Source organism: Labeo rohita, chromosome 17, assembly GCF_022985175.1.
Source record: "Labeo rohita strain BAU-BD-2019 chromosome 17, IGBB_LRoh.1.0, whole genome shotgun sequence".
NCBI classification, from domain to species: Eukaryota; Metazoa; Chordata; class Actinopteri; order Cypriniformes; family Cyprinidae; genus Labeo; species Labeo rohita.
The window spans coordinates 20,051,067-20,069,370 of record NC_066885.1 but is presented as its reverse complement, the minus strand read 5'-3'; the positions used below and the strand labels follow the sequence as shown (position 1 = coordinate 20,069,370).

Sequence of the window (18,304 nt, the reverse complement as noted above, 5' to 3'; positions counted from 1 at the left end):
AAACCGTGTATTTTAAGGTTATAGTTTGAGTTTTTATGACAGCTTTCCTTTTGGCAAGAAGGTTTTCATATAAACACATTCAAGCAAATAAAGTTTAGTTTGGTTTTATATTTTAATGCGTAAAGAGGCACTGAATAAAATGTAATGACGCTTACGGTTTTCAGTAACTATTGGAATCTCTACAAGGAGCATGTGCTCAGACTGCAAAGTTGAAATGAAATGGAAATGCAATCTATTCCAGACAGACCATAACTGCGGTTTTACTTATTGGTCGACTCCACCCAAATAAACCAATGAATTCAAATCTCTCCTTCTCTACACACAGACACATTCCAAAAAATTAATGTTGGAGGTATTTTGAAAGGCACTTTCCCTGCTAAAGCAGGACTAAACAACCCCAGGATCAGATGTTTTCAATTAGGATTAAATTGGAAAAAGGGAGCAACAGCGGTGGAGTCACATATTTCAACCATAAAGTCCAGTCATATGGCCTTGGCAAACTAATAAGCCATTAAAACCACATTAAAGGCTGTTGTTGAACCGTAACCAATGACCTTAACTGACACATTTACCCCCGTGGCCCTACTTTTACCTGACATCTAAATCTGTTTTGTTTCTCTGGGTTGATTCTGTTTGTTTTTGCACAAAATGCAATAAGGGCCTTCAATCTGAAGTTTCGCTTAGTTTTCTTCTCAAGTGACTGTCAGTGATCTTTGTGGAAACAGACCAAAACCAAAGCCAGTTTCTATTTATAATTATTATAAGTAGATATATAATATAAGACATTTCACGATTTTCCTTCCACATGTATGATTGATTGCATCCGAAATTCAGATAAAGACGTTAAGACATTAAGACTTGTAGGAAGGTGATTTTAGGTGATTCTGGCCTACTTAAAAGCTGTTAAAAAATGAATGGACTGAGCTGATTCGTTTAATATGGATCTTGCAAAGCGGATTGATTAAATGATAAACAAAGACCATCCCATTGAGTATTAAACAAAATTACTCATGCGCTTGAAGTCATCTTGAAGAGCTCTTTTTACTTTGCAACTCAGTCAAGTGGCTTTCATTTATATAAGCCAACCAAAACAAAACCAGATATATTTTTGATCAAGTAGACACCATATAATTTTTAATACAGCAAGTTTACAATAGGCCGAATGTTTAATTTCAAGTTCAAGGAGATTTGTTCAAAGCCAGTGGTTATAAGGTTCCTTTCACACTATAGTCTCAGCCAGGGAGACAAAGAGGAAACATTTGCAAAACCAGGAGGAAATCCTGCCCTCTGTCACTGTCCTATCTCAGTCATTCTCTCCCTGATATCTTAAATGATCGTATCTGTGTTATTCCAGTATCACAGCTGTCACCACAGACTTCACATAAGGTCACCATCTGTATCAGCAACCATCTTTTTTTTTTTTTTTTTTTTTTTTTTTTTTTTTTTTTTTTTTTTTCCCGGCCTGTCAGTAACACAGATAACACATGACAGTGTGTATGTGTAGCTATGTTATCATCATTCACGGCCATTTTTTTTTTTTTTTTTTTATGTATTTAATTAATTTAATTTTATGTACCTTTTTATTTAACCATACTATTACAGACAAGACCGGGGGGATAGAGAAAACGGGGAAAAAAAATAAAATAAAATAAAATAAAAATTGGGGAGAAAGTCAACAGAAGAGGGGGAAAGAGAGAGAGAGAGAGAGAGAGAGAAGAAAAAAATAAAAAAAAAAAAAAAAAAAAAAAAAAAGGAGAAGGAGGATAGAGAAAGAGAGAAAGAGAAAAAAAAAGATAATCTGCTTCCATACCTGCTGACAAAAGGAGAAAACAACAGAAGACACAACAGCAGAGTAACTGCAGCAACAACCAACATCTATATAAATCACAGTAAATACTACATGTTAAATGTTATTGTGCAGCACACATAACTAATATTACAAAACATGTTTTGAAGCAACAGCAGATCAAGACAGTGTGTGTCTGTGAGCACCTGTTTTTACACCAATGTGAATGCTTGTGTGTACACCTGTGTGCACACCTGTGTGTGTGAGCGCGTTTGTGTTCATAAGGTTCTTCCATGTAAATGTTTAATAGTGTGTGTGGGGAACCACAGCCCCGCCCGCAAGGTATGAAGCAGACATGGAGGAGACCCGGGCCCAAACATCCGGATGCCCCCCCGAGCACGAGAGTCCCAGGAGAACCACCGCAGGGACAACCGCGGCCCCCACCCAGAAAAGGGCAGAGGAGGGCCCGGAGGGGGATCATCCGGCAGCCACAATGCAGACGTCCCAGGGGGGCGTGGCGGCAAGCCCGCAGGTTCCGCCGGCAGCCGGCCACACCAGAGCAGACCGGCCCTGGGCCCGGCGATCCAAGGGCCCCCCACCCCCTAGCCGGGGCCCAGCAAAGCCAGGGGGGCCAGGCCCCGCCAAGCAACCGCCGAGATCGGGCCAGCGCTCACCCGAGCATCCCGCCCCGGAGCGAGAAACCACCAACGCACCGGCGGCCGGGGGCATCCTCCACCGGCAGGGCGTGGTGGGGGGCCTGAGATGATGAGTGAGGCGGAGTCTAAGGCCTGACCTGACACATGGACATAGACAAACAGGCACACATATATACAAGCACACGTTCCCACCCTCATGCACGCAAACAAATATTCACGCACTCGCCCCACATGTAGACATACAAAAATGGACACAGTACCCACAATCACACTCCCCATTTGTACTCTATACTCCTGGATCCAGGCACCACTACCCCCAGAGGGGCAATCAGCGCCAGACCCCGGAGCTGAACCCTCTTCACTCTGGCGTGGAGACAGGAAGACCACCCCGGTACCCCGCAGCAGCAGAGAAGACCACCAGCCCAGACCCCGACCGGATGGCCAGCTCGTCCTCACAGCCCCCAGCCCCGGACAAAGAACAGAGAACAGGGGTGTGAAAAAAAAAAAAAAAAAAAAAAAAAAAAAAAAAAGAAGACCCCATGCCTCACCTCACCCGCTCAAATGTAGTGTTGGTGTGTGTTGTTCTAAAGTGCTTTAAAACAGGGGAGGGGCAAGACACTCTATCAGCAACCATCTTGACCACAGCATAGTATACTATAGTGCAATTTTAAAGTAATATTTTACAGAAATACGGAAATAAAGTCTGTGAGATATGAAATCGCAGTAAAGTTTTTGAACACTAATAGGGGGTGAATGAAATTCATTTGATTGACAGCTTGATTGACAGGTGATCTGACCAATCATAACGCCGCATCTGCCATTCTGTCCGACAAGCAAATCAGACAGTAGAGTAGATTAACTTCGGTGGACTTAAACTTGAAACATTGTGTACTGACGTCTGAAATAAAATACGTTCTGATGTTCATTCATCATGATTAGTTCACGTCATTGATCTAATAAGGCAATACACTGATCTGTCACGACACATTAAAGAGCCACAAAACAACATTTATTGTTTAATTTTTCTTTAAAAATTACAACATTTTAAAGCTGAGACCTTGTTTCATACCAGAAGTAACCTGCTCTTTTTTGTCTGTCGCCGTGTTGTCAGTTTCCTCTTTGCTACGTGATTTTTTACTGTGTTAGAACATTATGTGTAGTGTGAGAGCTGCATTGTTTGTCAGACATAGCAACAGTAACTAAGGAGGGCGGGTTTTTGTGAAGTGTCAATTCCGTTTGAATTTTTCTGGATTCCTTTTTCTGTTTTAATGATTAAATGAAATTTTTATTCATCAAAAAGCATGTCTAATTAATTAAAATCATGAAACTTACAGTTTGATTTTATGAATTATGTTTTATTTTTTCTCTCAAATTCAGATTTATTTTTACCAAATTTTTGTTTTCCATAATTTTTTTTGGATTCCATTTTAATGGTTTCATTAAACTTTAGTAATCAAAAGCATCTTTAATTAATATTATATTTTTAATTAATTTTAAAAATATATATTATTTTATGTATTTCCTTTTTTTTTCAGAAAAACTGTGTTGCGTATTTACATTGTTCTGCTAAACAAATTCTGGTAAAAAAAAAATTGGTAAATATTCCTTTATAAAATAATGTTTCAATAATAATTTTATTGGTAGTAGTAGTACTTTCATTACATGAAGTAATATATTTCTGTCACAGTTTCTTCAAGCTAAACTGAACTTTTTTCTTCTACATGTATGACTGATTGCAATATAAGGGTTACAGCTTGCTGTAAAGTCCTTTAAGTTTATGTTTGTATATGATATAACGATAGTTTTTCTCAAAATAAACGGTAAAATGCTCATGCAGTGACTCTCAGAACAGCTCTAGAGATTATGTTTATGCGTTCATGTACTCATATATTGAAGCGGCAGAGGCTGAAAACACACAGTGAGCACCACGCGTGCCTCAGTATGTGTGTAGTATACAAAACCGTGAACTTTTGATACATACTTTATACAGTAAATCCTGTTTTTATGACTGGATTCCATGATTCTGTTCACGTTTTTGGCATTGCGGAAATCATAGGGCCCTACATTAAAGGAGAAGTCCACTTCCAGAACAACAATTTACAAATAATTTACTCACCCCCTTGTCATCCAAGATGTTCATGTCTTTCTGTCTTCAGTCGTAAAGAAATTATGGTTTTTGAGGAAAACATTTCAGGATTTTTCTTCATATAATGGACTTGACTGGTGCCCCAATTTTGAACTTCCAAAATGCAGTTTAAATGCAGCTTCAAAGGGCTCTAAATGATCCCAGCCGAGAAAGAAGCGTCTTATCTAGCGACACAATCTGTCATTTTTTTTTTGAAAAATAAAAATTTGTATACTTTGTAAGCACAAAAGCTTGGGTAGCACAGGCTCTGGGATGCTCGTTCACGATGCTACGAATTAGTGATTGGTCGTTCTTGAATGATTTGTTCATCTTTAATGTGACTCGGGAAGAACGAGTCGTCTCGGGCAGTGATTCGTTCAGTCGCGCATGCGCAACATCCTATTAGGCTCTGTACTGGAAATAGTTCACCTGTTTTGAGTTTTTCGAGTCATTCGTTCATCTTATGGGGCTGTCACATGATGAACGACGACTCAAACCCGAAAACCTGTCAGATAAGAGGTAAGGTGAGGTAATCATAGACTAAAGACCCAGATAAACAATGAATTAATCTTTTCTGTTTCTTATAGCATTATAGTTTTGTCTTGTTTGTAGTGTGATCAACGTTTGTGTAAGCAGTAGATGTGTTAGGGAAGTAACACATAACATTTTAATTACATTTTGCTAAAATGAACGAAATGACTCGAAAAAAGTTTCGTTCATTTTGCTGAACAAGACTCAAAGGTCAGAGTCGGTAAAATGATCCGAACTTCCCATCGCTACTACGAAACACATCTAAGTTCATCGTCTGTGTACTGAGTATGGCGAAAAACTCCATCTTATTTTCTCCTACAACTTCCGACATCGTAGTAGCTTTTTGTTTGTAAACAGCGTTTGACTTACTTGCACTTTCTTAGTCTTTGCGCGTTCGCATTGTAAACACTGGGTCTGCGGTTCAGCCTACGTTCGGCCTGACCTTTCGACCTGATTCAATAGTATGTGAACGTGCATCCCAGAACCTATGCTACACGAGCTTTTATGCTTAAAAAGTATACAAATTTTTATTTTCAGAAAAAAATGGCAGATCGTTTCGCTAGATAAGACCCTTCTTCCTCGGCTGGGATCCTTTAGAGCCCTTTGAGGCTGCATTTAAACTGCATTTTGGAAGTTCAAATTCGGGGCACCAGTGAAGTCCATTATATGAAGAAAAATCCTGAAATGTTTTCCTCAAAAACCATAATTTCTTTACGACTGAAGACAGAAACACATGAACATCTTGGATGACAAGGGGGTGAGTAAATTATTTGTGAATTGTTGTTCTGGAAGTGGACTTCTCCTTTAAGGCAGAAATGTGCAATACATATGAAATGGAGATTCTCAACCAAGTCAAATTCCAAAATAGGAATTCATGGTGTAAACAACCCTACAAATTTTTAAGAGGATCCTTTCAAAAATACTTTTGACCACCCATTGTGGTGCAAACACTGACTAACAATATACTGGCCTTCAGATTTTTACAGCTCCTTGTAAGGAATGAAACTTATCTGTATATAAACAAGGAAAAAGAATGATTATTAAAAAAATATCTGTGTTATGTGCTACTGTGGGACACAATAGATAAGACTGCCTTCTAACATACATAGTACTGTACATTGTGTCTATGCCTGTGTGTGTTTATGGTATGGGAGTACGGGTTGAAAACAATAACTCAAACTCGTTAGACTGCACCGTGGCAGGGGGGGTGATTCTTTGGTTCCAGACTTCCAGGTGTGAATCTGCTGGCTGACTGAGGGATTTAGGAATGTGCTGGATTTTTTCCGCCAAGGAAAATCATATTTCTCTTTCAACCCGAATAAGCATCCCACACTGACCTACTTCTCCACATCCCCATGAGATCTTTTAATTAGTCTGAAGTGAAGGGCAAACTGAAGGGGAATCTACACAAAAGACACCCACAAGCTGAAGAAGAACGATTCACAGATACCGTTATCTTTATAACAATAGACTAGAATTCAGTCTTTATTAGATTCAAGCCTACAGTTATGCCAAATTTGTGCAATTCCCAAAACATAATGAGCAATTTTGTAATTAAACAAAACAAAACTCTGCTGGAAAAAAAACAAAAAAACATATTAAACTAGCCTAAGGTGGTTTGCTGGTCTTAGCTGGTCTCCCACTCTGGTTAGGATGGTTTTAGAGGGATTGGGAAACAGCTTAGCCAATTTAGACTGTGAGACCTGCTTAAACCAGCTAAGACCAGCACGCCATCTTAGGCTGGCTTAAGATGGCATTTTCAGCTGAGAACAAAAAAGAAAAAAACATTCCATTGCATTTTTATAACATTTTACAACTTACATTTCCCGCAAATGTTATTCTGAGCTAGTCAGGCAAAGCGGCCTCGACAGAAAGTTGGACTGAGGCCATAAACAGAAGGCAAATGATCTGGAACAGTAGAGGCTTTTGCACTGAAAATGGGACTGAAGGCCAAGATGACTAGAATTAAACTCAATGAAAACATCAGGCCCTGACCTCTGTGCGTCACTTTGGCATGAACCCGTAAGAGTCCTTTACTCCAACTCTGCCATGACTAAATAAACTCAATAACAAAAGCGCTTCAATCTCAGAGGCTCTGCTCTCAGTGCCAAGCTGGATGTAAGTTCAGGGCCCCTTCGTCCAAGCACAAGACACCTATTGTTTGAGGCAGAGCTGCCACAGGGCGGTTAATGGCGCTGAACGCATAGTAAAGTTTCAGCTTAAAAAAGAAAAAGGCTGACATGGTATGCTCAAATAAAGTTTTACATCAGAGATATGAAAGTCTAATCAAACTTCAATCACATTATTGGAATACTCTGTAACTCTTCCATATCTACCATTATTACTCCCCATTGCTGTAGTTCTTTGTTCTGTGTAAGAAGTACCTGCCATTCTCCTTCCATTATTGTAATTATATTAGACCTCCTCCTTTCGTTCCATCAAATTGGATTCTCTGAGAAAATTGATGAGTTAAAATCTCACCTGACATGCTCTGCTCACTAGAGCCTTTCACAGCTAGCATGCTTTTAGCCCAGCTCATGAATCCTGGTATTGAAAATCAGATTTCTCAAAATCATGATGAGAGAGGCTTCTTAACACAGAAAGAATGAAAATGTAAAACTCGGGCACACAAACCGTACCCAACCATTTTGTGAGTAAATTTTATTCTGTGCAAAGTGCAAAAATATACATTTTACAAATTATAGATATTACAAATGAGTTTTTTTCAAATAAATTGTGTAATTGTGACTTTTTATGTCACATTTCTGACTTTTTTCCTTGCAATTGTGAGTTTACATCTTGTAGTTCTGACTTTTTTCTCAGAACTGCGTGATACAAACTCGCAATTCTGAGAAAAAATTAACAATTCTGGCTTTATAACCCACAATTGTGACTCTTTTCTCAGAATTGCGAGTTTAAATCTCGCAGTTGTGACTTTTTTCTCAGAACTGCAAGTTTATATCTCACAATTTTAACTTTATAACAAGCAATTGTGAGTTAAGTCAGAATTGTGAGATATAAATTCTGAGAACATAACATTCTTGTTTCCCCTCAAAATTGAACTTTATAAAGTGCAATGGCAAATTACATCTTGCAGTTCTGACTTTTACTCAAAATTAAAGTTATAAGGTTAGAACTGTGAGACGTAAACTCTTGAGATATAAACTCGCCTCACAATTCTTTTTTCCTCAAGACTTTTTCCTCATAATTGCAAGTTTACATCTTGAAGTTCTGACTTTTTTCTCAGAACTGCATGATACAAACTCACAATTCTAACTTTTTACTCAGAATCGTGTGAATAAACTCACAATTTACTTTTTTCAGAATTGCGAAAGATTATATCTCACTGTTTTGACTTTATAACATGTAATTGTGAGTTATTAAGCCAAAAATTTAAGTTATAAATTCTGAGAACATATCAGTCTTTTCTCCCCTCAAAATTGGACTTCATAAAGCGCAATGGTGAGTTTACATCTCGCAGTTCTGACTTTTCTTCTCAAAATTAAGATACAAACTCGCAAATCTGACTTTTTACTCAGAATTGCATGATATAAACTCCCAATTGGGAGTTATAAGGTTAGTTAAAAGGTTTTTTCCACCTCAAAATTGCACTTTATAGCGTGCAATGGCGAGTTTATATCTTCTGAGAAAAAAAGATATACAGTCACACAGAGTTATAAAGTCAGAATTGTGAGACATAGACTTGCGATTCTGAGAAAAAAGTCATAATTAAATGTTTGTATCATGCAATTCAGAGAAAAAAATTCTGAATTGTAGGATAAAAAAAATCACCATAACATAGTTCTACTATTTTTTATTCAGTGGCGGAAATGGGCTTTTTATAGTTTGGTGATAGACCAGAACAGCACTGGCTCCAAAAATTGCTTTGTATTCAGAAAGATTTATTCCTAAACAACCTCAGTGCCAAAATAATGTATTTAAGCATCTGGATAAAGTTATACTTTATATTATATACTATATTTTAGTATTATTATTAAAAAACAATAACACATTTTAATACTTTAAGGCTTTTAGTCTGTGATTAGGAAAAGACATTCATTCTAAAACCCTAAAGCCCATCTTTCACAATATTTCATACAAGCACTAAAGATCTGACAAACAAATTAATGGTTTGAAGCAGTGAGACTAAATTAGTTTTCTGTCAATTCTTAGTACAACTTCTGGGTTGCATCAATATATTTATTTGAATAAACCATCCAGTCATCCCATTCATGAGCAGAGATAACACTTTATAGTGCAAATACACGTCATTTGAAAAAGACAATGCTGCTTCTGTTTTGAAACGCAGAGTATATGAAATATAGAAAGCTTAAAATGCTTGATCGAATCTGGACATGAACTATGATCAACATGGCGAGAGATGTAAAACCTACAGCTTTGTTTTGCACAGAAATCACTACCTCGTGTCCGTTCCACAAGTGTTTATGAGATTCCCACTGTTTTAGGATAGTGCATAAGCAGTGGGTTCTTTCCACCAGTCACAATTCTTATAATAATTTTACTTTTATGTATCTGTTAACATAAACATGCAGGTTTCATAACCATTTATTGTCCTTAAAATGTCAAATTTTTATTTGACATTTAAAATAAAATAAAATTTCCAATTTGTAAATAAATAAATATTTTGGTTGTGATAAACATAATTATATAATGGTACTGACATTGGTTGTAAACATTTTTTGAATTTTGGTGTAAAATTTGACGTGGATGTTCTACATAGGCTTCATGAAATTCTCACAAAAGCTTGACACTGGACTCAGAGTCAAGTTTACTAACAGTTATGAACCTAAAATTAAACTAAAGTGAAAAGTAGTAAATGGTGAGTAAATACAAAGCCCTCTGCTTCCATTTACATAACTCACTAAAGTCAGAACCATTTTCCAGCAACAACTTGCAGAAAGGAAATACAGTCAGTCCAGAGGGTCCATAAAAATCTGTCTTGAAATAAAAACAAGCCCACCAAGTTCCACCTAGATGGACTTTACAGAAGTTGCAGTGAGTCAACTATTGTCTGGTTGAGAGAGATATGTGATACAACTGTCTAAACAACATGATGTCACAACAGTCAAGAGTGCAAAGCTTTCCCATATGAGAGAAACATCAGAGCGATCACGAGTTGTATTTCAGTCAGCGAGCAGAAAAAACATATTCAACAGAGATAAATAAAGTACATAAAAGTACAGCATATATGTGACTCTGGACTACAAAACCAGTAATAAGGATCAATTTTGTGAAACTGAGATTTGTACATTATATGAAAGCTGATTAGATAAGCTTTCCACTGATGTATGGTTTGTTAGGATATGACAATATTTGGATGAAATCCAACTATTTGAATATCTGGAATCTGAGGGTGCAAAAAAATCAAAATATTGAGAAAAACGCCTTTAAAGTTGTTCAAATGAAGTTCTTGGCAATGCATATTACTAATCAAAAATAAGTTTTGATATATTTACGGTAAGAAAGATTTTTGGCATTAAAGAAGAAGAATCCATTATTTTGACCCATAGAATGTATTTTTGGCCGTTGCTTCAAATATACCCGTGCTACTTATGACTGCTTTAGGGGCACATATTTGATAAAAATTCTTATTTATTTATCTCTGTAGTAAAATGGCAATGATAAAAGATGATATCAGTTTACCAAATATTGGAATTTTAACTTGATTCCATTCACTAAAAATCTTGGCCCATTTATTTCAGTTATAGTCAAACCATTTTGAAATAAGCACTGAACCTTCTGCAGGCCAGATTTCATATTTTAGCTCTCAACAGTCCATATTTCCTTCAATATGGACTTCAGAGGATTTTAAACTGATACCAGATTTTCATGGATTTGAATAGATTCATACGCCAGGGTTCCTGCTATTGATTCTTAGGAACTCAAAGCTCTCTGCTCACATTCAGTCATAGCCCAGTTTTGCAGAACAGGTCAGTGTCCATTCTGTTTGCAGAAAGAGTGGGAGTAAGAAGGAAAAACAACTTGGAAAGAATATGAGTACACAAACAATGGGAAAAAAATGACATTTGCCTGATTATAATGAAGGAGATATATCACAAATAGACAAAGAAAGAGGGTGTGCATCCATCTGGCTGTGATAAAAACACAGTGTCAGTGAAAGCCTTCATAAGGGCTGGACCAACATCTGGTTTCGACATGCTTTCCCCCTGCAGACGAACTCTGAGGAATGGGTTGAAGTTGCTCTCTGAGGGAAGGAGGGAGGGGTAGGAATATAACAGCTGGATTGCATACTGTCACACAATGTCTGTATGGTTTATATATTTCAAACCCAGCTGTAAATATACTACGCTTTACTGTTGCTATATTGTCAGAACAAACTAAATACGAGAGGCCGATGTGCTGAAACAACTGTGTTTATGGAAAATGTTTACTTCCTTTCTGCATTACAACAAAGCCTATTCACCCTGCATGGTCTGCGTACAAATCAGTATAAAAGGTACTGATTCATGTATTTATTTTTGAATCCAAATGAAACAACTTCTGCCTCTGAAACAACTTTCTTTTTTTTAGACATGTCCCATGTCTTGATTGATTCTTATACTTTTACATTTGATTGCCCTCACTTTTATTTTGCTGCACCCTTGCCTTTAACCATAAATATACATTTTCAAGATCCAAACAATTTTCAATGCATAAAATCAAGTCTCAGCCTTTTTTTCTCAATAAATATCTGATTTGACTTAGAAATATGTCACAATATGGAAGGAAAATGGTCTGCACACATAGTTTAATGCTGAATAAAATTTCCATATTTTTTAAAGTGTGCATAAGAATAGGATTTGCAAAGACTATAAATTGAAAAAAAAAAAACTACACCAATGAATAAATGCAAACCTAATTTATTTATAGTAAAAAAAACACTTTTTATTTATATGTACATCTGATACAAAGCAATCAATAAATATTGTATAAACATTAAAAAATATACACTACCGTTCAAAAGTTTGGGGTCAGTACATTTTTATTGTTTTTTTTTTTTTTTTTTAAGAAATTAATACTTTTATTCACCAAGGATGTATTAAGTTATAATTAAAAGTTTATTAAAAGTTAATAATAAATAATTTACATTGTTATAAAATATTTATATTTTGAATAAACACTACTTTTTAAACTTGTTATTCATGAAAGAATCCTGAAAAAAAAAAAAAAAAAAAAAAGATCACAGGTTCCAAAAAATATTTGGCAGCACAACTGTTGATATTATCCAACATTGATCATTCTAATAATAAATCCGCATATTAGAATGATTTCTGAAGGATCATGTGACACTTAAGACTGGAGTAACAGCTGATAAAAATTCAGCTTTTCATCACAGGAATAAATTCTATTTTAAAGTATGTTAAATTAAAAAACATTATTTTATATTGTAAAAACATTTTGCAATATTACTGTTTTTTTCTATATTTTTAATCAAATAAATGCAGCCTTGATGAGCATAAGAGACTTCTTTAAAGACTATTACAAGTCTTACTGACCCCAAACTTTTGAACGGTAGTGTATATTTTAATCTATTTTTATTCATCTGATTAATCTATTAGATTTGATCATCTTTTCTATTTCTGTTGACAATTAGCCTGATTTTTTATTTGTCGTCTCTCTGATCATTTGAATTTTATTTCCATTGTATCCAGTGTCTGCAGATTCCATGTCACAGCATGCAGCAGACAAAGAATCGCTCTCTTTCTTGTTCTTAGTACCTTTTAATATATCGTCCAGGGCTGGACGTCTGGAGCACACATGTATCCACTTATGCTCTGCTTCCTGCACTCCACTCACCTTACTCTGGGCTTAGTTCTGGAGGCAGGGCCAGTGAAAACACCCATTGTTTTCTTTGGAGGTGAAAGCATTGCAGGGAATCGCTGAACAGAAAGTGCAACATATTGACCGTGGAGATACACAGAAATATGTGGATGCGGGGAAAAAGAAAATAAAGAAGACTCATTTCTGCCACCTTGAACAAATCCTGATTGCATTCCAAAATAAACCATCTTCACCAGAATCACCACATTCACATGCTCAACACAATGGTGAATACAGGCCCCAGAAGACCTCAATGAGTGGTTTGCCAACCATTATTACTGGCACAGTAGTCTGTCCCAAAAACCTCTATTTATGTTCTACCTGGAGCTGCAGTTCACAAACAGAGAATGAAAAGTGGCAAACGACCACAGGTGCCATGAGATAAAAGTGCAACACAGCACAAGGCTGAAAGGAATTCAACATCCAGACAAAGCCAAGCATCTAGAAAGGAATTTGGAATTAATGATCTGGAATCATGCACTGCCGATATGGCAGGCCATTTTAACATTTATTCCTAAAATTAACTAGCATATATTTTATCTTAATAGTACTTTTGCATTTTCATACTCCACTCGCAACTATATTCAGTTAAGCACTTATTTGTTTGCTGCTCAGTCACTGAATTCTATGGCGAAATTGTGTGGAAACAATTTTCACATTGCTAGTAAATTTCACAAATAATTACAAAGAAAAAAAACACATTGGTGTTTTTAGAACGAACATTGTTAAAATCCGTCGTTGGAGCTGTCATGAACTCGCGGCAGAGACTGAGATGGAAGAGAAGAAATTGTCAAACAAATTTTCTTTTCATACAGAAAGTATTTTCGTAGCTTAATAACATTATGGTTGAACTACTGATGTCACATACACTATTTTAGCAATGTTTTTACGACCTTTGTGGGCTGAGTAACATCATATTTAGCCCCTGAAATACAAATTTGCCAGGGAAATCCCAACAAAAATGTGTATTTTATCCCCCAGAATGCGATTTTTAACAGGGGACCCCCTCAAAACGTGATTGGGATAGTTTTGGGCTAGTTCTGAGTAGCAATTGGGCAGTTTTGTTGTGAAAACCAGACAACCCTGATTAAACGTTTCAGTTGCGCTGCTGTCTATGCATGGTCAGAAAGCTCTCAGATTTCATTAAAAATATCTAAATTTGTGTTCCAAAGATGAATAAAAGTCTTAAGTGATTAGAACGACTCAAGGATGAGTACTTAATGACAAAATTTTCATTTTTGGGTGAACTATTCCTTTAAGTAGAAGAACTCAAATAGAGTGTTTGCACAACGCGGCCATATTGGCAGCACTTAATGTAAACAATGCCACTGAAGCGAATGGAACTCGCAAATTTTGCTGATTATTGCTGCTGAAAATGGTCATTTTTTGTCATGTTTCGGGATGTACTAATTGGTCAGACCAGAAAAAACATTTACTACAGACTGACAAAAGTTCTAACAAATCAAAGAGAAGAGTGCAAAAAAAAACTGTCTGAGGAACAAAAGGCATTTGTGGTTGGCCAAACAGAACCAGGATTTCCAGGGCAAGAATTTTGACAACATTCGTGTTTGTTCTTATCATTTCCAGTCCGGTAGGTGAAATATTAGGCTAATATCTTAATTAACACTGTTACTGTACGTATCTTTACCACCTATAAACTTTAGTTTGTCAAACTATTGCGCCCTTCCTGCTTACTAGGTAATTCTCTATATGATTTAGCAGCTTCCCCATGTTTTTCCACGGTTTAGACAGCATAAATGAGCAGAACAACATATTCAATAGTACATTAATGCAATCCATGGTGTTGTTTACATCCGAGTATTTCCAATATGGCCACGCATCCAGGTAACTGACAAAAACGTGACGTAAGTGCAAACCCTCTATAGTATTTTCTTGTGAAATGTACTCCTTGGTTTATTTACCCACATGGAAATAACCTATATAAACATATATGTTTTAATATAGGTTTTGATATAGGTTTTTTCCTATATGTATATATAAAATTACCGTTTTCCTATATGTACATATATGTACATGCACATACATGTACATATAATATAGGGAAACGGCCAATTTTATATATGTCACATATATTAAAAACCTATATCAAAACCTATAATAAAACATATATGTTTATATAGGTTATTTCCGTGTGGGTAAATTCCATAACATGCCAATTACATGTGATACCAATTTCACGTGTTCGCACATAAGTTTTTTGCATTTTTTTTTTTTTTTTTAGTTAGTTCTTAGTTATTGCCTTGATAATAGAAAATATGAGCTAGGCATCATGTATGACAGTTGCCAAAGTGAGATATGAGCTAAAATGACCAGATCCTGCCATGAGCTATATAGGAGACATATCTTGTATGTACATATAGGGCTTTTTTGTGGATATAAAGAAGCAATACAGGAGACCTATATGGCCTGTATATGCACATATATGCACCTCAATTTTGCCTATATGTGGCATATATACGCATATATGCAGCATATATATTATCATATATGTGCATATATACTGCATATAGGTTTCATATATGCGCATATATCCTCATATAGGTTCTTTCCATGTGGGTACAACTTCTAACTCTTGCATTAATATTATAGAAGAACAGATTAAGTAGGCCTCCAGGTAACTAATGAATAGTTAATCTAATCTAAACCTATCTTAATCAATAGTAAAGTTTGTTGTGTTAGTTTGCTTACTAGTAATTTTAAAATAAGTACTATAAGTAGTTAGTTTTAAGAAACGTCTTTGCCATATTGTGGTTGAATAAATAAAAGTAAAGAACTCACGGATTGTGGTCCTCTTGTGGTTGAGATGTTGTACAGTGTCCTGCAGTGAATCCAGCCTGTGCTGCAGCGCAGAAGCTTTATTGATGACCAGCGCTGATTCAGTCTGGATCTCCGCAAACATGCTGCTCGCATGCCGCGACAGATCGGACAGCTGACGGAGGATGTTAATCAAAGTTTGACAGTTCACAGCATCCAGGGAAGATACATCACCATTAACTTCCAGTCGTTCTCTGTTTATTCTCCCCAGGCTCCGGGGCTCCACTATTCTCTTATGAAACGGCATTTTTTATAGAAAAGATCTATTTGTTTGTTAAACTGCAATTAGTCCACGTGTTCTTTAGAAGTGTCAAGTGTTGTTGTCCATTCAGGTGTCTTAACCTGTTCTGCAAACATCCTGACATCCCGCCTCATGATTCAAAGGATCCTGCCCTTATTCTTCTGGAAGAGCGCTTTCTTAAACTTTCTTCTGGGGGATCGGTTGTCAGGACAAACTCAAACCCCGGAATCTGGAGTAACTGGGGAAATTGGAGTTTGAGCAGGACTGTGGGTCTCACTCCAGCTTAACAAACTAGTATAACTTTAGTTAATTAATGTGAATTTTTTTGCAGTTACAGTAATTATTTTTTATCACATGAACATAGTTTAGATTTCTAATGAAATCAGGACAGAGAAAACGAATTTCTAACATTTGTCCAAAAATTGATAATGCTACAAAAGAGTTATAGCCATTTGTGCATGCTTTGTAATGTACCTTTACAGAGTTAAGTTGTAGAAATATCACCTCACAGGAAGGGCACTTTAAGACTTAAATAATATAATAACAAACGTTTTTCATTAGTTTGTTGTTCATTAGAAGGAACACAATAATGTTATGCTGGTAAAGTGCGCCCTCGTGTGGCATTTAATTGAAAACGTTGCCAAAATCTTTTCTTTTCTTTTCTTTTCTTTTCTTTTCTTTTCTTTTCTTTTCTTTTCTTTTCTTTTCTTTTTTCTGAGCCAGAGAGAATTATAAAGTTACCTTCATTCTGGCTAGTCTCAAGTTCATGAAATACTTTTTACAATACTTACAATTTCATTAATTATTTAATGTTTAATATTTAATATTTAGTCTGTATGTTGCTATCTATGTTACTATTTTATGTAGGTTTAGGTTTTATTTAAATAATATGTGCATAAGATGTAATTCATCCATATTTAGTAAAGATCATGTTCCATGAACATATTTTGTAAATTTCCTACCATAAATATATCAAAAATTATTTTTTTGATTAGTAATATGCATTGCTAAGAACTTGATTTGGAAAACTTTAAAGGCAGTTTTCGCAATATTTAGATTGTTTTGTTCCAGATTTTCAAATAGTTTCATCTCGGCCAAATATTGTCTTATCCTAAGCAACTATAGACCATTTCGCTAGATGTAAACAACACTGGTCCAGAAGCACTTCCTGTTTTTTTTTTTATTTTTTTTTTATTTCACATATACAAATACATCTTAAAGGTGCTAATGTAACATTTTCATCCAGTCAAATGTTATGTTGGTTGTTATTTTTTTGTGATGTTTGTGTAAAGTTAAAAAAAAAAAGAAACAGGAAGTGTATCGGGACCAGTATGTTTACATCTGACGAAATGGTCTATACATAAATAAAATTATTATTAATTATTAATTATTTAAGCTTATTTATTCAGCTTTCAGATGATGTATAAACAATACACACATATACATGACTAAAATTAAGACCAATATTATCTTGCAATAAAAAAGTAAGCAGTTCAAAAACGAGCTAGATGGATAGACCTACAACAATTTTCAGGAACCCAGTTGCGTGGCAATACATAGTTCATTGTTTTGTATAGAGAGATAGATAGATACGTACACTGCCGTTCAAATGTTTGGGATCAGTACAGTTTAAATTTTTTCTTTGTAAAGAAGTTTCTTATGCTTATCAAGACTGTGTTTATTTGATCAAAAATCCAGAAAAAACTATGAAATATTATTTTTATATGAAATATTATTTTAATGTAAAATAACCATTTTCTATGTAAATATATATTATAAAATTTAATGTATTCCTGTGATGCAAAGCTGAATTGTCAGCATCATTACTCCAGTCTTCATATCGCATTATATTCAGAAATCATTCTAATATGCAGATTTATTATCAAAACAGTTATGCTAAAACTAAATTAAAAAAAAAAAAAAAAGTTAAAAAGAACTTTTAAACTTTTTTTCAGGATTCTTTATTAAATGAAAAGCTAAAAAGGACAGCATTTATTTATTTTTTCTTTTTTTTTTTGTAACATTATCAACTAAAAGTGTGGTCAGTAAATCTGTATTCTTTATTCTTTCTTTTTGAAAGAAATTAAGTGCTGTTCTTTTTAAGTTTTTATTCATTAAAGAATCCTGAAAAAAAGAATCACAGGTTCCAAAAAATGTTAAGCAGCACAACTGTTTCCAGCACCGATCATAAAAGTAATAAATCAGCATATTAGAATGATTTCTGAAAGATCATGTGACACCTAAAGACTGGAGTAATGGCTGATAAAAAGTCAGCTTTGCATCACAGG

General features: G+C 35.4%; 1 protein-coding gene across 3 annotated transcripts in view; it reads right to left on the bottom strand.

The window, feature by feature from the left end:
* The window catches only part of nhsl1a (NHS-like 1a), a 67,469-nt gene extending 51,296 nt beyond the window's left edge, over positions 1-16,173 (bottom strand). For 2 of the 3 annotated variants that reach the window (XM_051134159.1, XM_051134165.1), the window contains exon 1: positions 15,740-16,173. In XM_051134159.1, the coding sequence (XP_050990116.1) occupies positions 15,740-16,022 (283 nt within the window). In that variant the 5' untranslated portion in view covers positions 16,023-16,173. The remainder of the gene's footprint in view (positions 1-15,739) is intronic. The other variant, XM_051134160.1, reaches the window with a different exon arrangement.
* Between the last annotated feature and the right edge of the window lie 2,131 nt (positions 16,174-18,304).